At 38.9% G+C, this 27,385-nt stretch overlaps 1 protein-coding gene across 1 annotated transcript in view; it reads left to right on the top strand.

Annotated features, from left to right (window-relative positions):
- The window catches only part of RIOK2 (RIO kinase 2), a 31,509-nt gene extending 7,941 nt beyond the window's left edge, over positions 1 to 23,568 (top strand). The window contains exons 5-10 of the mRNA XM_024218919.3: positions 8,728 to 8,816; positions 10,679 to 10,870; positions 11,448 to 11,540; positions 12,914 to 13,447; positions 14,836 to 14,932; positions 23,283 to 23,568. Coding sequence (XP_024074687.1) covers positions 8,728 to 8,816; positions 10,679 to 10,870; positions 11,448 to 11,540; positions 12,914 to 13,447; positions 14,836 to 14,932; positions 23,283 to 23,444 — 1,167 coding nt within the window. The 3' untranslated portion in view covers positions 23,445 to 23,568. The remainder of the gene's footprint in view (positions 1 to 8,727; positions 8,817 to 10,678; positions 10,871 to 11,447; positions 11,541 to 12,913; positions 13,448 to 14,835; positions 14,933 to 23,282) is intronic.
- The last annotated feature ends 3,817 nt before the right edge of the window (positions 23,569 to 27,385 follow it).

Below are 27,385 nucleotides of genomic sequence, written 5' to 3'. Positions count from 1 at the left end.
ATCGCGATCGGCGGCGGCAATTGGGGAGGGGGGAGGGGAAAGCTGCGATCGGCGGCGGCAGCTCAGCAGCAGGTCCTTCGCTCCTAGAGGGAGTGAGGGACCTGCCGCCCCCGAATTGCCACAGGTGCCGCCCCCCTCCCTTGGCCGCCCCAAGCACCTGCTTGTTAAGCTGGTGCCTGGACCCGGCCCTGGTGGCCACTTGACTTAAGGGGATTATGGGACGTTTCTGGAGGCTGATCACAGCGCAGTAACGCAACACCTCGTTCACACTGGCGCCACGGCGCTCCAGCGGGGGCACAGCAAACATTATTCCACTCTTCAAGGTGAAATACCAGCAGCACTGTAGCTGCGGAGTCAGAGCGCTCTACATGCCTGGCCAGTGTGGACGGGGAGCGAGCTAGGGCGCCCGGGGCTGCTTTATTGCTCTGTAACTCGCAAGTGTAGCCAAGGCCTAAGCTTCAGTCCTGTCGCTTAGTTTGGCTTTTCTATGTAAGGAAGAGAGAACATAATTTAGGAGCATTAATTAGGGTGCCTGTAGAAGTTTAAAAACAAATTCCAACCTAAGAAAACCTCTTATTTGAAACACAACTGTGTGCCTTTGTTACTATGTGTCTAACTCACATAAGAGATATTCTGTTAGCTGTCCCTCTCCAGACTTTAAACTTTCTGATTTAATCATTAGTTTTGAGAAATGAGTGACCCACAACCTTACTCCCTGAAATCCAGCTTCAAAGTACTAGATGTACACTAGGTTATGAATATTAACATGAAAACTCACAGAATGTAGCTATTTTGTAGTTTAAATATGTAAAATACTTATCAAGGCCAGTTTTATTAATATATGCTTTTCATTTGAGCAAAAATAACTTTGTGTATATTTGAGGCTGAAATAAAGGGGGATTGTTCATTTATTACTCTTGTTATAATTTGTTTATAATATGTATATAATTTAAATGTATTTAGAAATCTTAGGTCATTTGTCCATGCAGAGTAAAATGTGCAGTGTCCTAAAAGTCTGTTGGTGGACATGTTTACTCCTATAAAACATGTTTGTTTGACACAAAATAAGTCGTTTGGATACATAGTGGATAGACAAAATATTTACTCTGGAAGAGGCTTCACTAACAATATTTTCTGTTTTGGCATGATGCAAGATTTGTTTTAACAGACTCTTTAGATAGGATCTGTGGTGTTAACTATAGGATATTCTCTCTAAATTTTCAGTGTTCAATGGCGTTTTAGTGATGTGACTCCCATTAAAGAGACACAGTATGGTAGTATAGGCCCAAAAATTGAGGGGGGTTTTTGAAGAGGGGGGGAGAGGAATGATCTAATGGAAATTAGTCCTGGTACAGTGCAGCATTGTGCTAGTTTTATAATCTCTCTCTGTCCATTGCTGTAGGGTACAGGCACCATATAAATCCCCTCCTATTTTGCCCTGAAAGAAGACACGATCTCTAATTACACCTTTGTTTTAGCCACTATGCCTAATAGGGATGTAAATACCATTTTAAAATATACCCGTTTAAGCTATTAAAATTATATCGATTAACCGTTTAATTGTTAACAAGTTCACAATCTACCCCTGGCTTGGGGGATGGGGGATTACCCTGCTATCTCTCCTCAGGTCCGCACGCACATCTTGCCCTTCTCCTGTACATCTCACATAATAGCCACTGCATGCCAGCCCCTCCTGTCCCATAGGCCTCCCAGTATGTTTGCCCCTACGAGCCCTGCAACCATGTGCCATCCTCACGCCCTTCACCATTAAGCCAATGTGCTTTGCCCCCCTGCCCAGCTCAGAGTCTGAATCCACTAGTGGACCTTTCAGCTTACAAATAAAAATGTTATATACCCAGTTCTGCTTCTGACAAGCAACCAAGCTCCCCCTCAGGCCTCACCATCCGGCCGGAACTCAAACTCCAGGAACTCGTGGCCAAATTTCTCCTTGTGCCCCACATAGTAGCACAGGTAGAAATTGCTCGCATGGCCACTGACTCCGCTCTGACTGCCGAGAGACCGGCATACGCCGCACGTCTGGACCGGGAGAGCAGACTGCACCACAACAGCACTATGCAGGGGCGGGAGCGGAGGGACAGCTTCCTGGTGGGTGCAGAGTAATTATACAGTGCTGGAGACTTTGCTACTTAGCTGATTGTGCTCAGAACCATCTACAATGTCATGAAATTATTTTACCAATCTTGTTTTAAACTTCAACTGCAATATATTAATGGTAAGACCAATACATATCGGTTAACTGTTTAACTATTTAATATTTTACATCCATAATGCCTAATAGGATTATTTTGGTCTTTATCTTCCAGGAGACCAATTCTGTAACTCCATTGTTAGGGAAAAGACCCAAACACAGATGGGTCTTAGCCTTGTGCTGAAAGTGGGGAGACTTGTCTTCATCTTCATCTCCAGCAGCTAGGGAATTCCCGTTTTCTCCCACCCCCCCCCCAACTGCTGAGTCCCAGCACAACTCTGCAGTCATTTGGTGTCTGTTTATATAGTCCCTTGCCTTTATTTTCATTTCCTATTTGAATGTAGCAATTTCCCATTAATGTTATGTCCTCTGCCTAAGTTGCTGCAGTTTATAGCTTGAGTGCAGTTTTCTAGAATTTAATGACTGTTGGAATTAAATTGAATATACAGTAGAATCTTTGTACTGTACTCTGACAGATTTATTTGATTATTGTGATGTTTTTTCTTGTCTAATTGAAAGAAAAGCACTTAGTCACTTGAGAGTAGGCCTTAAAACCAATGAAGGAATAATAGTTATATTTCTTTTTTGTGTATTGTTTCTCCAATGTGAATAGTAAGCAGGATGGCTCTCAACAAGGGGAATTTGATTAGTGAGATGACAGAATTCTGTGTTATAAAACTTAACTGCATCTGAAGGCAAGAATGAAGCAATAACAGTATATTTTAATATGTTCTCAAAATACACTGGAATTTGTCCAGCAGTGCTTAAAGATACAATCATTTAAGTTAGTAACTTCTAAACATCAGCTCTCTGCATTTTTGGTTGGGTTTATGAATGAGTTTGTGATAAAAGAAACCGTGCTCTGAGTTTGTTGTTGGTCACTCAGCTGAGCTGAATCACATTTCTTGCAGAAATTTTTTAACTGCTATTTTTGCAAACACCACCTCAGATTGTCAAGATTCTAACAAAGGCAGTCAGGGTCAGAGCAGGGGCAAACGTGAAGCTAGGAGTAGCCATGGAGTTCGTAGTCAGATCCAGGCCAGGGTCAATACCAAAGGTCAGAATCTGAAGTCCAAATCAAACTGAGGTCAAGCCAAGAATTCAGGAGCAAGGAGCTGGAATGGTCGTGGCAGCTACAGAAGATCTGCGCTGTTGCCTGGACACTTTCTGGAATTCCCCTTGGGTTTATATAGGACAGGCAGTCAATCAGGAGCCATGGGGCTGCTGTCTTTCTAACCCTTGAGTTGGAACTTCCCATGGTCTGTGTCCACAGTGGGTCATGGGATGTGGAGTGCAAGTTGGTTCCAGCTGCTGCTGTGTGGCAGCCTGGAGATGTCAGCTGCCTGGGAGTTCTGTAGGCCTGGGTTCTAGACGCCTGGGGCCTTGCAAGATTATTGCGCGGGGGGCCGGCGAAATCAGGCTTTTTACTTTTGAGTACTTGACAGCATTTTGTATGTAGCCAGTTTACTATTTCTTCTGTATAGTCAGTTTATTCTTCGTGTAGGTTTGTTTAAAATAAATAAATACACACACATATATACATATACATATACACACACACCTCTACCCCGATAGAATGCGACCCGATATGTCACGAATTTGGATATAACGCAGTAAAGCAGCGGGGAGCCCCGGGCCCTTTAAAGTGCCACCCGAGCCTTGCTGCTTTACCGCGTTATATCCGAATTCATGTGGAGCCCCGGGCCCTTTAAATCCCCACCCGAGCCCGCTGCCAGAGTTCCGGCGGTGAATTAAAGGGCCCGGGGCTCCCCGCAGTGGCTGGAGCACAGGGCCCTTTAAGTCACCGCCCAAGCCTGGCTGGGGAAGCCGGTCCAGTCCGGCATGGCGTACCGGACCGAACCGGATATAACGCGGTCTCACCTATAAGGCAGTGAGACTTTTTTTGGCTCCCGAGGACCGCATTATATTGGGGTAGAGGTGTATTACTATACATCCCCAGTTATTGGTAGACACTTGGGCAGATATACTACCTGAAACTACTCTTACCCTGGTTTTGGTTTTTGCCTGGATTTTCAGTCGTTGCTGTTCCCATAAGTGCACTCTTTCATTCTCAATTGAAGCACTGGTGTCTTCAGATGAAATGGTATGCACTATTCAGTAACCAGGACTTCAGTCTGCCAACATATATTTCTGCTTATTCTGAATTCCATATTTTTGTCAAATGCTTTAAAGAATACAGATAAATTCCAAAACTTAAGTGATAGTATTAGAAAACTGATTAACTACCAGGATTTTTTTTTTTCTGTGCAGCTTTTCAGCAACATTACATTGCAAACTTTTAGATAAATGCTTTGTGGATGCTGTAAGCACCCGGAAAATAAATTGAATTAATAAGTTTCCTCCAAATTAGATACATTTGTAGTTACAAACTGGTTTGGAAGGCTTTGATGCACTTAATTTCAGGAAGTCAAAACTCTAATTTTTAAGTAGCAGCAAGAATTACTTTAAAGAAATTATTATTTAAAGTCTTATTTATTTATCAAGTACTGTACTTGATTCCATTTAAAAAGAAAAAAGTGCTTTTGCCCACCAGAACAGCCTGCTACATTCATGCTGTTGGATGCCACAGTGGCCTCTGATGGGCGAAAGGCAGAACTGCAGCACTTCTTGGACAGAATATATTTTCGGGGGGGAACAAAATTTTGTGGGACATATGAATTCTGCACATGTGCAGTGGCTCAGAATTCCCCCAGCAGTAAATGTTCACAGAAATATAGACAGAATTTGGCATTAGATTCCCTAACGATTTTGCTGTTTTTTTTTCTCTGAAACTTTAATTTTCCTAATTTAACCAAAAACCCCAAACCCAGATCTCTTGCTGGTTTCCCTTTCCTCCCATGTACCTCCCTGCCCACCGCCCCCCGTACACATACACATTTAGAATGTACTGGGGGAAAGTCTGCAGAGTTTGTGCCCAGAACAGGAAGAAATATGGAGATTTAAAAATAAATCCATCTTAAATTACTTATTTTGATATTACTGTGAACTATGTGATAGTGAAATCTCATTGGTTGTGAAATCCATTGTATGTAACAGAATATATAGGGATAGAAAATGAACTTGTGATGGAGTTGTGTGCCTCAATTGAGTTTGCATCTAAAAAGGCTAACAGTAATGCCACTTTTTAGAGTAGCAGCCGTGTTAGTCTGTATCCACAAAAAGAACAGGAGTACTTGTGGCACCTTAGAGACTAACAAATTTATTTGTTAGTCTCTAAGGTGCCACAAGTACTCCTGTTCTTTTTAGTAATGCCACAGTTATGATCTTCCCCCATTTGTCTATAATGTGGTTATGATGAAGCTTAATTATTCAGGACAGTGAACTTTTGTATTTATGGAAATGCAGAAGGAATTAGATTAGCCAGACAGAATGGAATTGGCAAAAACTTAAAATGTGGGATTTGTTTAGTTCTTGAAACAGCATCCCCCAGTTATCTGCTGCTGTTTGTCTGGGCCACCAGACCAGATCTGATTCCATTCTGTTCTCCTTGTTACATCTCCAGTTTTCTCCAGACCCAGGATAGTGGAACTATAAACAAGGTGATAGTACATGTACATAATTTCAGATCTGGAACCTGAACTTTGCCATTTCAGTCATCATATAGCAGTATCCCAGTCTCTGGTCTTTATAATGAAAATTCTGCTATCATGTATCTTTTTGCCTTATGCTATTTGACATTTTTATCAATGATCTGGGATAAAACATAAAATCATCACTGATGAAGTTTTCAGATGACACAAAGATTGCGGGAGTGATAAATAAAAATAATGGAAAGAAAAGGTCACTGATACAGAGTGATCTGGATCACTTGGTAAATTAGGTCGAAGCAAACAATATGTGCTTCAATATGGCTAAATACCATGTCAATTTATTTATATATATATATATGTGTGTGTGTGTGTGTATCCTGTAACTCTAACTCTCTCTCTCTCTCTAGATATATATAGATATAGAGTTAGTTACAGGATGGGGGTCTTCTGGGAAACAATAAATCTGAAAAGGGTTCGGGGATCATAGTGAATAATCAGCTGAACATGAGCTCTGGGTGCAATACTGTGGCCAAAAGGGCTAATTTAATCCTGGGAATATTGAGTAGAAGTAGGGAGACTATATTACCTCTATATTTGGGAATGGTGCGCCCACTGCTGGAATACTGTATCCAGTTCTGTTGTTAACAATTCGAGAATAGGGCTGTCGATTAATCGCAGTTAACTCACGTGATTAACTCAAAAATAATTGCGATTTAAAAGATTAATCGCGATTAATTGCACTGTTAAACAATAGAATACCAATTGAAATTTATTAAATATTTTTGGATGTTTTTCTACATTTTCAAATATATCTAATTCAGTTACAACACAGAATACAAAGCGTACAGTGCTCACTTTATAATATTTTTTATTACAAATATTTGCACTGTAAAAATGATCAACAAAAGAAATAGTATTTTTCAATTCATCTCATGCAAGTACTGTAGTGCAATCTCTTTATCATGAAAGTGCAATTTATGTAACAAAAAAAATACATTTATAACTGCACTCAAAAACAAAACAATGTAAAACTTTAGAGCCTAGAAGTCCAATCAGTCCTACTTCTTGTTCAGCCAACCACTAAGAGAAACAAGTTTGTTTACTTTTACGGGAGATAATGCTGCCCACTTCTAATTACGTCACCTGAAAGTGAGAACAGGCGTTCGCATGGCACTGTTGTAGCTGGCGTCGCAAGATATTTACGTGCCTGATGCGCTAAAGATTCATACGCCTCTTCATGCTTCGGCCATCATTCCAGAGGACATGCTTCCATGCTGATGACGCTTGTTTTAAAAAAAAGTGTTAATTAAATTTGTGAGTGAACTCCTTGGGGGAGAATTGTACATCTCCTTCTCTGTTTTACACGCATTCTGCCATATATTTCATGTTCTAGTAGTCTCTGATGATGACCCAACACATGTTGTCCGTTTTAAGAACACTTTCACTGCAGATCTGACAAAATGTAAAGAAGATACCAATGTGAATTTTCTAAAGATAGCTACAGGACTCGACACCAGGTTTAAGAATCTGAAGTGCTTTCCAAAATCTGAGAGGGGCGAGATGTGGAGCATGCTTTCAGAAGCCTTAAAGGAGCAACACTCTGATGCAGAAACTGCAGAACCCAAACCACCAAAAAATAAAATCAACCTTCTGCTGGTGGCATCTGACTTAAATGATGAAAATGAACATGTGTTGGTCTGCACTGCTTTGGATCGTTATCGAGCAGAACCCATCATCAGCATGGACACGTGTCCTCTGGAATGGTGGTTAAGCATAAAGGGACATATGAATCTTTAGCACATCTGGCATGTAAATAACTTGCGACACAGCTACAACAGTGCCATGCAAGCAACTGTTCTCACTTTCAGGTGACACTGTAAACAAGAAGCAGGAGCATTATTTTCTGCAAATGTAAACAAACTTGTTTGTCTGAGCGATTGGCTGAACAAGAAGTAAGACTGATTGGACTTGTAGGCTCTAAAGTTGTATATTGTTTTATTTTTGAATGCCGGTTCTTTCGTACATAATTCTACATTGCAAGTTCAACTTTCATGATAAAGAGATTGCACTACAGTACTTGTATTAGGTGAATTGAAAAATACTATTTGTTTTTTACAGTGCAAATATTTGTTGTTCAAAATAAATATAAAGTGTGCACTGTACACTTTGTATTCTGTGTTGTAATTGCAACTAGTATAGTTGAAAATGTATTTAAATAAATAATATTCTATTCAAGAAAAAAGTTGGAGGAGGGTTCAGAGAACAGCCATAAGAACAATTAAAGGATTGGAAAGTATATCTTATAGTGATAAGCTAAATATATTGAGCTCTTTGAGTCTAACAAAGAGACGGTTAAGGGGTGACTTGATTAGTCTATTAGTATCTAGGTAGGGAACAAATATTTGATTGTGGGGTCTTCAGTCTAGCAGAGAAAGGTACAACATGATCCAATGGCTGGAAGTTGAAGCTAGACAAATTCAGACTGGAAATAATGCACAAATTTTTAATGATGAGAATAATTATCCATTGCAATAATTCACCAAGGGTTTTGGTGGATTCTCCCTCACTGGAAATTTTAAAATCAAGAATGTATGTTTTCAGAAAGAGATGCCCTAGTTCAAACAGGAATTAATTCAGGGAAGTCCTATAGCCTGTGTTTATACAGGCGGTCAAACTAGGTGATCACAATGGTCCCTTGTGGCCTTATGATCTATAAATCTTTTTACTCAATTACTTGATCTGTCAAAATATTTGTCTAGTTTATGGGACACATTAATCTTTTTGTTATAAGTTGTATTGTGGTGCTGCCCAAAATGTGCTAGGTGCTGTACATCAATAGGAATACATATGCTCTGCCACTAAGAGTTTACAATTTAATAATATATACCATTTAATAATATATGAGAACTTGCTTGTTTGCCTTGGTATCCAGTAGCACTAACCTTCCAACACATTGTCTCTTTCCAGGCTTTGCATGATCGAAAATTTCCTGTTCCAAAACCATTTGACTACAATAGACATGCAGTAGTTATGGAACTTATTAGTGGTTACCCTCTGTAAGTATTAATTGAAACACGAACTCCCATTTAAGACTAAATTGAATACAGTAACTATGATTTTGGAAATCTTAATTGAGGTACTTGCTCAGAGGCACTCTGATTCAGTAGTGTAGGTAAAAATGATAGCTGAATATTTATGCATAAGACAATGACTGTGCTTTTTTAGTCAGATAGGAGCTAACAGTGGCCCACCATTCTCCATGGAGTCAATTGATACTCTGTAGCCCAGCCTGACTATAGTAACAGAGCACCCTTTGAATCCAAGTTAGTTGGGAGGGGAATTCCAGTTATGTTCCCCTCCTTTCTTCCTTCCCCATCCAAAGAAATGTACTGTTCCTTTATCCAGTAAAAAGGAATTAAAGCAGATTGGTAACATGTTTTAAAACCTCAAACAGTGGTCGAACAGTGTTGGCAAGTATCACAAGTAATGCCACTACCCATATGAAGAGATTCAGAAGTGCAAAATTTTATACAAAGCAAGAAGTATTTCTCATCATCCAGCTTTTTTAATGATTGCAGCTTTAAGTATTTTAGTAAGTCCACTGAAATTGCGTGTCAATTTGATATTGGACACTATAGAATGGCTAACAACCATGAAGTCGCTTTAGGGTCATTTCTTCTTGTTTTAGCAGTTACACCTGATGAGATTTTTATGCAGTTCACCAAAGACTGCAACAGGGCAGCTTACTCTCTGTGACAACTGCACTCTCTGAAAAGTGTTGTTCATGTTACTGTATGGTCTTTCCTTGGCTTCAGTTCATGCTCCCTTGTTCTTGTAATTAACTCTTAAGTTACTACTCACCACTTTCAAATTCAGAAAGAAATCTTTTTTCTTTTTTACATACATATTTTTGTGTTACAGCAGTAGTGCTGGAGGTAGGTAATCTTCAGTCAGGAGAGGTCATGCTGTGTTTAATTGTTAAGTCATTTTGCATTATCTAACCAAATGATTTTTAAAACATTAAAATATTTTTAAAGTTTACATTTGAAAAGCTGATTTGATTCATTTGCATGACCTTTATACGTATCCTAGTATCTAAAATAAATCAACTGCAGTTTTAGAACAAACCAGGTCACATTCTAACACAGGGGTAGGCAACCTATGGCACGCGTGCCGAAGGCGGCATGCGAGCTGATTTTCAGTGACACTCACACTAACCGGGTCCTGGCCACCAGTCTGGGGGGCTCTGCATTTTAATTTAATTTTTAAATGAAGCTTCTTAAGGTTTTTATAATGTTTATTTACTTTACATACAACAATAGTTTAGTTATATATTATAGACTTATAGAAAGCGACCTTCTAAAAACGTTAAAATGTATTATTGGCATGCAAAACCTTAAATTAGAGTGAATAAATGAAGACTCGGCACACCACTTCTGAAAAGTTGCCAACCCCTGTTCTAACATAAGGTAGGCATCTGAAGTGAGCTGTTTAATCAAAAAGGAATCAAAATTTAAATTAATTGAACACTAATGAAAAGAAAATGCCTTTCAAATTTTCAGCACTCCCCTCTCTCCCCATTTATGAAGTGAATTTAGTGCAGTGAAAGGTGCTACAGATGGAAGTTTTATCTTTAATTCCACAACAGGTAATGCATGACGTCAACACTACAAGCTTCACCACTCTTCTCCATCATTATTTTACAGTTCTGCTATGGAGAAAATACTATAAGGGATGAAAAAAATAAACTATATTTTCCATACTCAGTTATTCTTAGATCTCATAAGAAGTCAGCCAAACAAGAGTGCCAAATGTGAAGACGGGTGGGGTTTATTTTGCAATGGAGTTGTGTTTTTTGCTTTAACTTTTCATTTTCTTATACCCTTAATAGTTTAGAATTTTTTTTTAATGTTTTTAGGTGCCAAGTGCATCAAATAGAAGATCCTGCATCTGTGTATAGTGAGTTAATGGAACTAATTGTAAAACTTGCCAACCATGGTTTGATTCATGGAGATTTCAATGAATTCAATCTCTTATTGGACAGCGAGGACCAGGTTACCATGATTGATTTCCCACAGATGGTGTCAACATCTCATCCAAATGCTGAATGGTATATATTCAGTCTTACAGCATTTTCAAAATCAGTTTGGCCATTTGAGATTATTGTAATTTATTAGCACTGATTATTCATTCTTCTGTATCCGCTCTTAACTGTCTTCTAGCAATGTCATCTTGTACAACTAATAGTGCCACAAAAATATACTCAGTTTTATTTATCCACAGACATAAATTTAGAGTGGACACATGATTGGTTCTTGCAGACGTTCTCAGGAAGCCAGGTCAAACTTCAATTGATACTGTGTGGTTCATTTTTGTGTCTTTGAGTTTTCTGTTTTCAGCTATGTGGTAGCTTAATCACTGTTTAGGAAAGTGGGAAAAAAAGACAACAGGTATTTCCTTTCCAGAACAAATCTGGCTAATAGAAAATGAAGTTTGACAAAGCTGGAAGAATACCTCATTTTCTAAAATTCAGAAAAAATATAAGATGTGCTTATGTGGAAGGATTAATACACTGAAGCTATGGTGTGACAGATATGAAGTAGAACTTGAGATGTTTAGAAGTGTACCAAAATGCTTGTAGCTCTCTTAACTTTAATTCTGTGCAAAACAATTCTTTATTTTTCCAGGTATTTTGACAGAGATGTTAAATGCATTAGAGACTTTTTTAAGAAGCGTTTCAGCTATGAAAGTGAACTTTTCCCAACCTTCCAGGATATCAGGTGAGAAATGTAACTTGATTAGGGGTCTTATATTGATCAATAAAGATGACAGAGTGCTCTCTACAAGTTTTATATTATGAGAACACTGGCCAAAATGTTCACAACTGGTTTTCAGTTGTATGCTGTTTAATTAATGACCTCCATGAAGTCTTTTGCTGGAGAACTGGAGGGACAGCCTTGCATCTCTTTTCTTTTTCCTTTTCATTTTAATATAGGATTTTCTTTATTCTTAATATCAGAAATGTCGGTGCTCAGTCTAACCAAAATCATTATAGGTGACATCCTGAAACCTCACCCCCATTTTACATTTTACTACCATCAGGAAACGGTAATGCCTGTGTTCTTGTAGTTGGAAGAGGGCTCTTCCAAGACCTGATCCAAATGGTGCTCCAGGACACATCACTAAGAGATGCCACAATAATACAGAACAGTATTTTTCTCACCCCTCAACCCAATTATTGCACTTGTGGGGCATTCCTTTATGTGAATTCATTTGGAGTGGAGGTTTTTCAAGAAAGTTAGTAAATCTAGAAAGAACAAATTTTTCAGGCCTCAGATAATGAAAATCACTGAAATGTAGTTCTATTTTGAAAAACAACTGTATAAAAATGACACCTGTTATTCAACAGATCAGCTCATTGCCTATACTCTGTCATATCTGTTTACTTCAAAGTACATTTTTATTCCAGTTAGAACAACACTGCTATGAGAGAGTGAGCTGTTGGTCTCTGTACTGCTGATGATGGGCAAGGCAGAGTTGTTTTCTAAGTTCCAAAGTTTTCAGATGGAAATTTGCTTTTTCAAATTTCATGTCCTTTTTTGAAACACAAAACAAAACCCTTGTGAGTACATTTGATCTAGGCGATATTGAAATAATAAACCCTACCAGGTTCTTTTCAGTCACTTTTCAGAAGGGAACCACGTTTTAACCAGAACATGCAAAATATATAACTTTTGATAAGTGCAGAATTAGTGCTTCTAGATTATGTAATGTAGTGTAATACACTTAAGTCAACGTTAAATTATAATTACACTTCAGCAGAAGTGTACGGACATTGTTCAGTCATATAGCTGTAAATGATGAAATTGTCATCTGAGCATGAGGTAACTTCTTATACAAATGACATTGTACTTTTATCGGCCATTTTCTGTCTCTTGTTATCATATTAAGTTCAATGAGACTGTCTTATGTAAGGTTCTACTCAGCATGTGTAAGGGTAGCAGTATTATATACCTTTGATAGTCCTTTAACACTGGCAGTTTAATGATAGTGCACTTTGGTAGTCATTTCTTTAAAAAAAAAAAAAATTACTAAATTGATTTAATATGTTGAGGGGAAACTATTTATGCTTTAATCTTCTTATCTTCTCCAGGAGAGAGTGCTCTCTTGACGTAGAGATTGCAGCCAGTGGCTACACAAAAGAAATGCAGGAGGATGATGAACTGCTTTACCCAGCTGGTCCTGATGAGGAGGATTATAAAACAAGTGGTGTAAAAACTGTAGACGATGTTGATGGGAAAGTAAATTTGTATACCACAGAAGAAAACAAAATAAATTTCACAGATGAATTGGAAGATGACACTGAAAGCAAATCCTCTAAAGTTTTGGTGAATAGCAGTAAAGAAGTTGATATAGCTGACAGTAGTAAAAAGGCAGAAAGTTTAGATATGACTGAGTTCAGCCATGCTCTAGAAAAAGTTGAAGGGCAAATTATTGCAGGGAAAGCCAGTAATAATGCAGAGAGTTCTGCAATTGATTTTTCTGAGGATGAAAGGAGAACTGAAAATACCACCAAAATTGAAGATCATATAGGTCAAGGAGAAGACCCTGCTGACAAAGAGTATGAAGATGAATGCCCTGATCTGGTTGACTTGTCAACATTAAACAGAGAATTCAGGCCTTTCAGGTATAGATTCATATTGACTGTTTTGGAAGGCTTCCATTTATTTTTTTCTTCTTTTCAATAAATGAACCTCTTTCAAGTAGTTCAGCATGCACTGCTGTTCAGCCACCCCTGCTTAAATTGAAAATATATTTCTAATCTTAGAGTGAACATATGCTACTTTCCTTTTGACCAGATGCTAGGTAACCTATTGATTAGTATTACGTTTATATGTTTTCTAGTGTGACAGATCAGTCGTCTTGCTCCAGAGTACAAAATGTAATAACTAGACTTGGGTGTCTGAGTTTAGTTCCACTTACCTTCTATAGCTAGTGTACACTTTTCTATTGAATAAGTATTTAAACTGTTTATACCAATGAAAAAGGGTTTCGTGTTGTTAAAATACTACTCCACAATTATTTTTATGGTGCAGTTTGTAATTTAAACACTGTTTCTTGAAGTGAAATTATTCTTGTTAGCTGAGGAGCACAAACCCTCTGAGATCCAATCATAATAACTTTAGCTTTTTGTTATTCTGGCTATCAGTTCCTTGCCTGTCCTGTTTAGAGATCATAATTACCTCTATTCTAGCCCCTTGATGCATGAGCTCTGTACCACCAAAAAGAGCTGGGCGGACAGGTGCGTGTAATAGAATGAGTACATCAAGCAGTAGCCCCATTTTCTCTCCCCATCCACAGCCCACCCAGTCAGTTTTGTATTAAATGATTTGTTGTCTGGACAGCATTGCATAGGCATCAGGAAAACCTGATATTTAACTTATGTAATATGCATTACTAGCGGGGGAATTAGAAACATAGATATTGCATATGTCACTTTTTAAGTTAGGAAATGTTGCCATCATGGTTTGTTAGGGTTTTTCTTTGGCATGTAGGGAATGAAAGTAATGTTGTGGTGAAAACATCATTCTGCTACATGTCATATTGGTTTACTTTGCTGACAGACAAGTTTTTAGTACTGTTGGCATTGCTAAGCAATACAGTGATACAAGAAGCAAGCCTGCTTGGTTTTGGTTTTTATTTGGCTTGTTTATTTTTTACATGTAAACTAAGCAAATTTGAAATGGAGATCATTGACTGAGCATAAATATAAAATATAACTGTCACTTTTAGTTTTTTAGAAAAACATTTCTGGCATTTAATATGTTCTTGGTCATTGTATCATGTTACAAATCAGATCTGAAAATCTTTAGCGGTTATAAAAGACCCATCACATTGAAGTCAAGTTAATATTGCAAAATGTAAATTTTCCTTGTTATGCAAATATTAAATTGTGTTGGAAATTTTTAGACTGAATCAGTAAAACTTACTATTAGAATATGGTGGATTGTAGCCAAAGGATATTTGTCTTGTCTTTTTGCTAGATGAAATAAAAATCCATTTTATATATTGTAGAGACGAAGAAAGTATGATTCACATCAATGAACACAGAACGAGAACCTTAAGTACCACCTCCGCTGGCAGTTTGGGGAGCTGTTCAACAATTCCTCAGGTAACTAATGTATACATGCTTTCTAGTTTACCTCTGTAGATTTTTAAAGTTGTAAGATGTCAATGTTTTGTTATTAAAACTGTCTTCCAACTGTAACTTGTGGGTCAGTCCAAATTAGTGTTATCGGATTCTGGTGTCTTCTGTGATTCCATGATCATGGAATTGTGTTCCAGAATCTAAGTTTTTATGTTTTTTTGTTGTGTTTTTTTTAAACAAACCAAATCTGGACATATTGGTGAAGATAACCTTAAAAATTTAAAATAAAGGTAAACCAAAGCAATTGTCTTCAGAAACTTCAGAAAGCCTGAAACCTTAGCTCCAAGGTGTGTGAACTGTTTCATATTTCCTTGAGTGGTGTTAACTCTGAAATTGAAAGACAATGATATAAATGTTAACACTGTTATGTATTTCACTGTTCTTCACTTTAGCAGAAGCATCCAGTTAAAGGTTTATCCTATAATCCCAAATTTTCTTTGATGCTTCCCCAGATACCAAGAGCTACAGCTGTATCCTATCCCACTGCTCAAACCTCTAGCTCCCCTGACAACTTCTGCATTATGTATTGTCAGGACAAAAATCTGCAGTATGTTGAAAGCCAAAAATGTGGCACAGCCTTAAATATATTAAATTTTGTGTGTGGAAAAATATAGGGGATACTAGAATGGTTGCATTATTCATTTTCCTATTTAATTCAGTAAAACGTTCAATTTTTACAATTTAAATAAAATTGTCCGGACTTCCCTTCTGCTGCACCTTAATACTGCATAGTTTAGGGTCTTTGCCACAGAATAGAAGTCCAATTTGCGGTGGAGTACACAGGGCCCTGAGTATTTTATCCTCCTGATTGTAGAGGGAAGCAGAAAATCCAGAACAATTGTGAGACGTTGCAAAACATGGTTGATGTAACTTTCACCATATCTGCTATTTAAAGAGGAATTGTGCTTTTCAGAGTTTTTTTTTTTTTTTTTTTTGGCCTCTAGCAACCTTGTGATCTGAGGAGAAAGCATGATGTTCTTGTAGGCTTGTTTCTTCTATCCTCATACATTTTTCAGCAGAGAGAAATTTTAGATTGGGTACGTTCACTTGTGCCAGACAACAAACTTACAGGCCTCCTTATTTGTATATGATTTATTTTATGTTGTCTTGGCAGCATACTCCTAAATTTGCAGTCTCAGCCAGTGGAGATCAAGAGCATCAAAGATGGTGTGTTCACTCTCTGGGAAGAAGGTTGCCACTCATTCCCAGTTCCAGCAGGCTTTTCTATAGTTTATGTATGAAATGGCATTGCCTGCACCCTGTGTACTTTCTAATTCCCCTTTTAAACTTTTGAATTTGAAGTGTGACATGTACCTGGAACAAATAATGGCTCTTTCCTGGGATGTCCAGGGGAAGAAGGAGAAAACAGGGCTGGTAATACCATTTTAAGTAATCATGTTAACCCTTCTCTCCCCCTCCCCCCCCCCCCCCCAAATGGTAATGATTAGATCTGCAACACTTCCCAAAGATTTCTTTGCCACCAGGCTGTGCTCATCTTTGGTTGCAGCTGCCAGTTAGATGTCCAACAACTTAAGTTCAACTCCAGCATATGATACTCCTGGGGGAATTCTGCGCCAAAAATTAAAAATTCTGCACACAATATTTGAAAATTCTGCACAAGTCTGCTTATTTGTTTTGTCAAAATAACACAATATAATCATGCCAGTTTCAATTATTTTGGTACTTTATTGCAAAATATCTGTCAGTGAGTATGTCTGTAACAATACAGACCAAAAAAAAAAAGATTGTGGGTGTGGTTTTTTTGTTTTTTGACTAATAGATTCCTTACTAGGCATATTAATGTAGAACTTTGAGTAATTCATTTAAATTACAATACAGAACTGGATTTCCTGCCCCTGTCAGCAGTAGTGCAAAGGCTTGGGGGAGTCGGAGTAACGAAGGAGCTAAGGGGGGAGGGAAGGAGTGAACCTGGAGGTGGGTGGGAAAGGTTTTTTTGGGGGGAAGGGCGTGGGGTTGTTGGAGAGTGGGGTCAGACAGGATCTGCATGGGAGAGGCTTCCCAAAGTCTCTCCCATTCAGTCAAGCACATCTGCCCCTGTCCCCACACTCCCCATCCCCATGGGTCTCTGCAGCCCCCATCCCCAGGCTCAACGTTGTCACCCCACTAGCTCCTGAGTCCATGCCTCAGTCTGTCCCCGCCACTGGCCATTATGAACCCCGGTCTGTGGACCACCCTCCCCCTTCCCTTGCCCCCCTCCCCTCCCCAACAGCCCTGTGTGCTCCACTCTGTCCAAACCTGGCTCTGCGGGCAGGGTGCTATGATGAACTTCTACTCCTTGGGTCAATTCTGCAGCACTGGGCATAGAATTTTTTCCCCCACAGAAAATACATTCTGCCCCAGAAGTGCTGTAGTTCTGCCTTTTGCCCCCAAGGCCATTGTGGCACCAGAACGGGCATCTGCGTTCATGCAGCTGGTGTTCTGGTGCCACAGTGGCCTCTGGCAGGGAAAAGGCAGAACTGCAGCACTTCTTGAGCAAAATGCATTTTATGCGGGAAAATACGAAATTATATGGCACAGAAGAATGCTGCATGTCTGCAGATGCGCAGAATTCCCCCAGGAATAATATGAACTCTTTTACATGTAAGCATCCACAAATGTCTATGTTGGTAGGCCACTATCTAACATACAATCAGTTTGTTCCCTTCTATTGCTTGCCAAATTTAAAAAACAAAAAATGGTTTGGAAAGTAAAGTGAGAAGTACATTTAAAATAAGTCGAGGCAATTTGACCTACCCACCTCCTCTCTTCCTAGAAATTTCTTTAGCATCTTTCCCTAAAACTTTGGCATTAAACCACTTCAGTAGTGTAAATTTGACTCTCTCTGAAGAATGAGAGAATTTTTATAGCTGTATTTAATACCTCAACCCCTGCACTCAACTAAAAATAGCTATGCTGGCTCCTTCTGTCATACTTTAAATAAATGCAAGCTCATTTTAGAAAGCTCCCTGAAGGAAAGGATGGCTAATACTCTGTACAAGTTAACATATCTTCTGCTGCACCAAATGAAGAAATAATTCGGTAATTTCTGCTGAACACCTCACTAGTACGATAACCTTTCTATGGGTTAAAATCTGTTATAGCTGTAGATGCTTTCCTTTGTAAACCAGGTGAGATGGTTTCATTTGCAAATAGGAATAGGAAACAAACTCTGCAGATTATCTCTGCACACTTTTAGTAATGTACCCTTATCCAGACATAGCATATTTCATGAATCACCATGTCCAGATGATTGTTGCAAAGTATTTTAACAACCAATATATGACTATCATAATTATTTTGGTGGGCTTTTTCATTCTTGATAGATTGTAGTTTGTGTATGAAGGACTTCGCTTGTTTGAGGAACACTATAATAGTGATTTTTTTTTTTGTCCTATTAACTGATGCTTTTATTTCTATGGAATAGCCTTGCTTTATACAAGAGTGCCTTCAAGTAGTTGTATTATTTCCAGACCATTTGCCTGTTTATTTATTTTTTTAGTATATTTTATCTATGTATATGAATGATTAATTTTGTATGTTGGCTGTATTTATTGAAGTAATTCTAGCCAAAAAGTATTTTCCAGAACTTAAATGAAAATGTATTCTTAATCCTTTTATATGCATAATAGTTGCCTGGAGTAAGAATTGTCACCTTTTATTGGAATTCTATTGTCAGTGCTAGAAGGAACTTCAGGATTAGAACCAAGTGCTAACAGGCAGCTATGACTCCTTGATAGTCCAGGAATCCCCTGGCAGAAGGGATGGACTGACATTACAGGCACAGTCTTTAAATTCTTAGAAATGAATGCAATCTTGCAGGTAGGATTCCAAAAAGAGGGAGGCACTATTGAATTCAGACAGAAGAAATGATTACAGACTTGAGATTGAAAAACCACTTGGTGGCAGCAGTGACCTTAATATGGTTGTGGCTTTCCAAATAAGCTACATGTCTTCATGGAAGCACATTAGCATTGTGCTTGCAAAAGCAGGAACTCTAATAAATCAACAGGCCTAGATGAGTTGTATCCATGGAATAATAAGAGTGTTCTGTGCGGGTTTGGTAGCTATGTTAAAATAGGCTATATTTATTTATATGTAATTTGTATATCGCATCAGGAATTTATATATAAACAATACAGCATATAGTATGTACACTTTTTGAAGAATGTCCAGAAAAGAGATACTAAATTGATCAGCTATAGAAAATCCCAGCTATTTTAGGCTAAAACATTTAATTACTTTGACATGGAGACTATGTGGGCATCTTACTGCCCTCTCACAAACTTGACTAAGGATTTATTCAAAATGAGCCACCAGAGGAAAACTGGATTTTTGCAAAATTTTAAAATAATAAAGATTTAATCTATTCAGTCCAGTGCACTCAACCTAGTCATCCACCCTTAGCATGATTATGATGAAAAAACTGAGATTTACTTGCTCAGGGCAAGTAGGCCAGTATATGCACTTCAGTCTGAGAAGAATTTTTCCCTGGTGGTAGGGTCCCCCATTTCCCATCTGCCTGGATTACTTAAGCATGAATTGTTAGGATCAGGTTTGCATATCCCACATTACTAACTTCTTGCAATTGCTGCATAATAGGAATTGGTGGACCTTTTGTCATCTTTTCTGGTTTTTTGTCAGAGGAGACTGTGGAAGGTTAATATTCAAAGAAGTAGCATCTCAGTAGTATTGGTTATGGTAGCAGAAATGTATCTGACCAGGTATTTCCTTTTACAAACTGCAGCTTCAGTTCTGTTTCATTATGCTTAGTTCAAGAACCAGTTCTATAAGAAGCTGATATTGAGAAGAGGCAGGAGAAGTAGATGTGATGTTACAATTCACTTGTTGGATGTTGGTACTTATAAACCAACAGGAAAAAAAGTTTCCATGGACCTGGGTAGCTCACATCAGTCGTAATTACTCATTTCAACATTGACCTGCAAGAGGAGACTCTCTATTCAGTGGAAAATGTTTGTGATGTCTCTGCATGACAGTAAATAGTTTTCATGTGTAATCCACTTTTTAAAATTTGATGTGCTTTTGCTTCCTTTTTTGTGTTAATGTTGCAAAAGTTCTCCAGTTGTTGTGTGTACATGTTGCCAGAAAAACTCTGTACTATTTTGAACCACAAGGGGGAGAAGTTTACTTTCAAATTTCTGCAAGCTACAAAATGATAAATGGAATTGTTTGCAAAAACAAAATCAAGTGTGAGGAGAAACAATAACTAAAAACAATTTTGTCTCTATTTTTATTTAGAATTTTTTGAAAGTGAACTGCAGTTTTTTTCCCAATATCTTGAAGCTTGATGTGGAATGCCCTAAATAGCCAGGGAAATAAGGGGCACTTAGCATGTAAGGGCTGGGGTGAGAAGGGGGTGTCTTCTGAAGTTCATTTCCTGCACACAAGCTACCCTGGCAAATCACTCTTGTGCTGACTATGAAGAGTTACAAAGAGATCGCACAAAACTGGGTGATGGGCAACAAAATGGCAGATGAAATTCTGTGGTGATGGATGCAAAGTAATGCACACTGGAAAACATAATCCCAACGATACAAAATGATAGCATCTAAATTAGCTGTTACCACTCAAAAAAAAAAATCTTGGCATCATTGTGGATAGTTTTCTGAAAACACCCACTCAATGTGCATCAGCAATCAAAAAAGCGAACAATGTTAGGAACTATTCAGAATGGATAATTTCCTGTCTTATTATCTATCATAATGCCATTATATAAATCGATGGTATGCCCATACCTTGAGTCCTGCTTGCAGATCTAGTCGCCTCATCTGAAAAAAAGTGTATTAAAATTGGAAAAAGTACAGAGACTGTCAACAAAAATGATTGGGGTATGGAACAGCTTCCATATGAAGAGAAATTAAAAAGACTTGCTGTTCAGTGTAGAAAAGAGATTAAGGGGATATGATAGAGGTCTGTAAAATCATGAATGGTGTGGAGAAAGTGAATAAAGAAATGTTATTTACCCCTTTAAATAACACAAGAACCAGAGGTTACCCATTGAAATTAATAGCAGGTTTAAAACAAATAAAAGGAAGTACTTCTTCACACAACACACAGTCAACCTGTGGGACTTGTTTCCATGGAACATTGTGAAGGCCAAAAGTATAACTGTGGTAAAAAAAATTAGATGAGTTCATGGAGGATAGGTCCATCAATGGCTATTTAGATGGTATGGGATGCAACCCTGGGTGTCCCTTAACCTCTGACTGCCAGAAGGTGGGACTACATGGCAGGGGATGGATCCACTTAATAAATTACCCTTGTCTGTTCATTCCCTCTGAAGTATCTGGCACCAGCCGCTGTCAAAAGACAGGATGCTGGGCTAGGTGGACCAACTAATTTTGTGTTTCAGTGCTGAGGGTAGAAAGTATGAGAGGATTTTTTTTATTTTTCATGCTTTGTTCCCCCCCCACCCCCCCTCAATGTGTGTTGAGCTTCTTTGTAGAAGAGCCTTTGCATTCTTTTATATAATGCTGAGGTTGAAAAAAAGTTAGCCTTCAACTGCGGGCTGTTTTCGGTTTATAAAATAATTGGTTAAATGAAATGAAAATGCAATTTTTGGATTGAACTGTGAAAATCACAAGGGAAGTAATTTTGTGCCAGTCCTGTAGCAGTAGCAGCTTACTTCTTTCTATGTGCTAGCTCATTTCTGTTGGCTTGCATGTTAAGGGGATGAAAGACAAGGCTGTGACATTCCTCACCCACATGCACAGGCTAGGTAATAAGTGATCTGTAGAGGCTGTTTTTTCTCTCTCTCAACCCACAATGCGGTCTCACTGTTGAACCTTAATTGCTCTCTTATAGTGTCATAAAGGCCCTAAATTAAGAAATGCAAAAACTAAAGTTACAGTAACAACACTAACTCAGCTACATTTTACACTCTGCATTTTATGGAGTATATTTTACAATAAAAATAGTAATTTATTTAGTTACACATTTAACAGGAACAGAACATACCACATATGCAACGCAATCAGGTTGATGGTGTTTTTGGGACCTCAACTTCTGTACTTCTTAAGTTGCTGTGGGGGTTTTGTTTTGAGGTTAGTCTACACGAGAAGCACTACATTGGCACAGCTGCAGCACATCTGGTGAAGAGGCTGTGTGTTGGCAGGAGAGTATCTCCCACTGACATAGCACTAGTGTGGACAGCACTTAGGTCACTGTAACTTGTGTCACTCCCGGGTGGCTTTTTCACCCCAGTGAGTGACGTAAGTTATATCAACATAAGGGATAGTATAGACCTGCCCTTTGTTTTTTGTTTTCAACTGGTCAGTCTTTTAGCCCTAAGCCTAGGTACATGGTTTATCCTTAGTTCATGCCTGCCTTTCACTGAAGTTTAGGCTAATTTGGGAGGTTGTTTTGTTTTTATGAAAGATTTTGTTGTTTTGTTTCGATGAGATGTATGAAGCTTACCTCCTGCAAGTTATCCCAACAGAAGCAGCCAATTTGTTTTTTGTCAAATTGGGTAAGGAGAAAGATGCATTTTGATGTGTCAAAGGAGAAGAGGCTGCAATAGACTGCTAAAATCTCTGTTGATTACTTGCTCAGGCATGATTTTTGAAATATTGCAACTTCTTTAACATCAATTAACTGTATTAGTCCCCTCAATGAGATTTAGGTCCCTTTCTAGTTAGTTCATTCTGAGGAATTAAGTGAAATGAGTTAGTTGAATTGTGCATTTTCTCTACTACAGAGCAATCGGCAGCCAAAATCTACTAAGCTGTGGTTTGATTTTTGTGATATGTAGCTTTTGCCATCATGATGGCAAGTAGGACCTAGCATGAATAAATAATTGTGGATGGTATGTATGAAAGCACTAGAAAACTACTGCCTGTTTAGGTAAATGGCAGTTACTGTTGCTGTTCAAGTGACCATCTGTGGTTTAGGCTGTGCAAGACACAAAAGAAGACATAGTCCCTGCCCTGTGGATCTTTGTAAGAGCGTATACCCTAAACTATATGTTGGGTATCTTGCCTCTTTGCAGGGGAACAACTAAAGGAAGAATTTTAAATCACTTCTGCAAACAGTACTTTTTCAAAAAAAAAAATAAGGGTGCCAGAAAATATAGCCACAAGCCAAATAACAAGTACCAAGGACTTACAATATCCACAAGGTAACTTTTTTCATTTAAAAAGGCACAAAGTCTCCAGGCACCAAACTTCACCATTTTTTTTAATATCTGTGCATAAAGCACTTTCGGATAGGAAAGCACTGTGTAAATATAAACTAGTATGTCCTAAAATGTTATATGTCATACAAACAATACTGATGCATGTGGTTTAATTATTTTTAGGAACTGGTGAAACAGAAGATAAAACATCAACTGACTAAACAGCAGAAAGCTGCTCTGAGACGACGGTTACAGAAAGGAGAGGCAAATGTTTATACCAAACAGCGTCGAGAAAATATGTTAAATATTAAGTCAAGTTTGGATGCTGCTAGTTTCTGGGGCTAATGCATTATAACTTCCAACGGAGTATCAGTATTTTTATCCATGATGCATAGATTACATACTTGCTTTTTTTGGAAATTGGAATGTTTATATCTATAGTCAATAAATTTCATTCTTGCTATTGTAACCTTGTCTTTTTGTTTTGTAGTTTGAAACTGTAAAACCTATGATTGTACCTAATTTTTAAATTAGGGACTCAGTTAAGATAATTAAACTGGAATAATGACCTACAGTATCTCTTGTAGGCACATTTTAGTGTGGATGTTTAGTCTGAAAATTGTCCATGAAGTATTTCTTCTTAAAACATGTTTGCAATGACAAGAAATTGACAACCAAAATTATTCAACACGTCCCCGATATGCTACCCATCTGATTTATAAGCAGAGGTCTTTGAATAATCTGTTTTCAGGTGCACATGATACAGTCAGAAACAAAGTAGTTTACACCCTTAGCAAGAATTTGGGTTTTGTACCTGTACAAAGATTAATAAGCCATAAGTTAATAAGAGAGCTTTGCATCTAGCAACTCCCATTTATTTTACTCTCACTCCAAGGCTTCTTATATAAATCTTGCCCGGAAAGACAAGTAATAAAAACGATGTTGCATAGGTCTGGCAGGCACTCAGACTCTGAATTTGCCTGTTCAGTTGCCAATAAATACAGCTCTTGAACATCTAGTAATTTACCAGAAAGCCTGTAGCAAATGATTCTGGAAACTATATATCAAAGAACATTACCATAACTTTCAGCACCTAATGTGCTCATGCATTTTGAAAACCTTGTGCAAACATAAACATCTTCATCCTTTAAGCCAGTGGTTCTCAACCAGGGACTTGGGGGCCCCCTGGGACTCCACGAGCGGGCTTCAGGGACTGCCAACCAGGGCCAGCATTAGACTTGCTAGGGCCCAGGGCCCTGAGCCCCACCACCTGGGGCTGACACTAAAGCCTGAGCAATTTAGCTTTGAGGGGCCCAGTGTGGTGTGGGCCCCGCAGGCAACTGCACTGTTTGCTACCTCCTAACCCTGGCACTGGCTTTTATATGCAGAAAAACAGTTGTGGCACAGATGGGTTGTGGAGTTTTTTGGGGGGCTCAAAGAAAAAGGTTGAGAACCCCTACTTTAAGCAAGCCTAATGTCTAGGCAAATACAAAAAAAAAAAACTAATGTTTTATATGTCTTTGATTTATTTATGGGGTAAGCCCTTAAGAGAACACTAGCTTCTGTGGGAAAATCAGAAAGGTTAGCCTGAAAATTCAAATATAAGGTTGCACTTTAAAATAAAACTAGAAAGAGTAGAAATACATTCACCCAAACAACCTTAACTCTTCTGACATTTTCCTTCAATCTTGCATCCCCACCACACCTTGTGTGTAAGATGGAGACCTTACAAAGGAGAATTTGATATGAGTTTGAAATTTACAGTCTGTGCAGGGCTGGCCTTACCATGAGGCGAACTGAGGTGGCCACCTCAGGTGCCAGACTGTGCGCTACTAGGACCCAGAGTGTAGAAAATGGTAACTGCTGCTGATGCATATGTATTCTCTCTGCTCTAGATGCACAGAGATGGTGGAGTGCTGTGCTGGAGGAAGGAGGTCACAAGAAACATAACAGGCAGGCAGGAGAAAAGGTGAGAGGGAATAACACAAAGCAGCAGGAGCTGCAGGGAGAGAGAGGAGGAGGAGCCTCTTATGTACCTCTCTAGCACCCCCAGGAGCCTGGACTGATTAACACCAGCTTCTCAGGGAGCTTCCTGTTTCCTGCTGCTTCCCTGAACCTACTTGAGGAGAACAGGCAGTCAACTGAAGTAGTAGGAGGCAGTTAGGCCCTTAAGACGCTGATATCTTCCCTCACTCAGGCTTTGCTACCAGCCTGCTTATTTGTCCCCTTCAATTGAGTGCTGAGAGCCACTATAGCTGGTACAGAACAGCAGTCATGAGTGAAAGAAGAAAACGCCCCTCTGGGGCAGCATTCAGAAAAAGAAAGCAAGCAAAGGAAGCTTTTTTATCTAAGCAGGAAGGAGCTCTCCTGAGATACATAGACACAAATGTTTACGGTGGCCCCAGTGAGGATGTGAGTGGTGAGGAGATGCCTGATCTTCCAGTTAGTCAGAGTGCAGGTGACCTGGCAGCTACTGCAGCATCCATATCTCCATCTCAAATGGATGTAACCATGCACATTCCTGAAGAAAAGTGTTGATCAAAGAAGAGTGTGGTGGAGGCGCAAGAAACAGCTGCTGCTGCTGAGTTTAGTTTCTTAAGTCTAGATGGTCCAGGACTGTGGACCCACTTGAGCAGTACTCTGAGGGACTTCCTTGTACTGCATGGGCCACAGTAAGTGAAAAACTTCATGTTCCTCAAAGGCAATGAAAATAGAAGTTTCCATCCAACACATTACTGACGTGAAATCCCCAATGGACACAAAGTGGAGAGGCCATGGCTTATGTATTCAAAAACCCAGAATGCTGTATACTGTTTTTGTTGCAAACTCTTCCAGTCTAATGTTCCAGCCACATTGGGTTCTACAGGAACACAGGACTGGAAAAATCTGGCTAGAAATCTGGCATGCCGTGACAAGGCAGCAAATCATCAGAGAGCATTCCATAGGTGGAAAGAGCTTGATATGAGACTAAGGTTAAAGGCCACCATAGATAATCAGCATCAAGAGAAGATTGCATCAGAGTTTCTTTACTGGCCAAATGTTCTGAAAAAGCTCGTTGCCATTGTGAGAATGCTTGCTACCCAAAACCTGGCACTTCAGAGCAGCTGTATGTGCCAAACAATGGAAACTTCCTTAAAATTGTGGAGCTGATGGCTGAGTTTGATGCCGTACTCCAGGAGCATCTAAGAAGAGTCACCACCCAAGAAATGTACACACACCACTACCTTGGAAAAACAATTCAAAATGAGATCATAGTTACTAGCAACAAAAGTCAAACAGAAGACTGGCAGATCTGAAGTCAGCAAGATATTACTCTGTTATTCTGGACTGCACACCTGACATCAGCCATACAGAATAAATAACTTTAATGGTGTGTTTTGTAACAACAGAACCTAATGAAAATGTCCCTGCAATGGTGACTGTCAGAGAGCATTTTCTAGAATTTATTGACATTGATGATACTACAGGAGCTGGTATGACAAATGTGCTTCTTAAAAAACTGGAAGATACGGGAATTGCGATAGCTGCCATGAGAGGTCAGGGCTATGATAATGGTGCCAACATGAGAGGAAAGAACAGAGGAGTGCAGACACGGATCTGAGAGTTAAACCCTCGAGCTTTTTTTGTCCCATGCAGTTCTCATTCATTGAACTTGGTGGTCAGTGATGCAGCATCAGCTTCTAGTGAAGCTGCTGATTTTTTTAATTTAATTCAAAGCATCTATGTATTTTTCTCTGCATCAACTCATTGGTGGCAAATTTTGAAGCAACATCTGGGAACATCCTCTCTGACACTGAAACCACTGAGTGCCACATGATGGGAAAGTCGAGTGGAGCAATAAAGCCTATCAAACACCAGATTGGGAAGATAGATGATGCCATAGTTGCCATTATGGAGGATAATGCTACGACAGGAACTGTTCGTGGGAGAACAGCGGCAGAGGGAAATGGAATCACCAGAATCATACATAACTTCAAATTTCTGTGTGGCTTAGTGTTGTGGCATGACATACTGTTTGAAATAAATGTTGTAAGCAAGAGACTCCAAGGTGTGGACCTTGATATATCTGGAGCAATGGAACAACTGGACAAAACAAAGTCATACCTACAGTCTTACTGGTCAGATGAGGGATTTCAAAACGTTCTGAAGAGTGCACAGAAATTGGCAGAGGAACTTCACACTGAAGCTATTTTCCCACCCATTCAAGAATACAAGAGTTACCGAAGAAGAAGAAGACATTTTGATTACGAGGCATGGGATAATCCCATAAGAGACCCCAAAGAACT

The sequence above is a fragment of the Terrapene carolina genome, unplaced genomic scaffold (genome assembly GCF_002925995.2).
Source record: "Terrapene carolina triunguis isolate 2854851 unplaced genomic scaffold, T_m_triunguis-2.0 Scaffold69, whole genome shotgun sequence".
Lineage (NCBI taxonomy): Eukaryota > Metazoa > Chordata > Testudines > Emydidae > Terrapene > Terrapene triunguis.
Note: the sequence above shows the minus strand (reverse complement) of the source record. Positions and strands in the feature narration are given on the sequence as shown.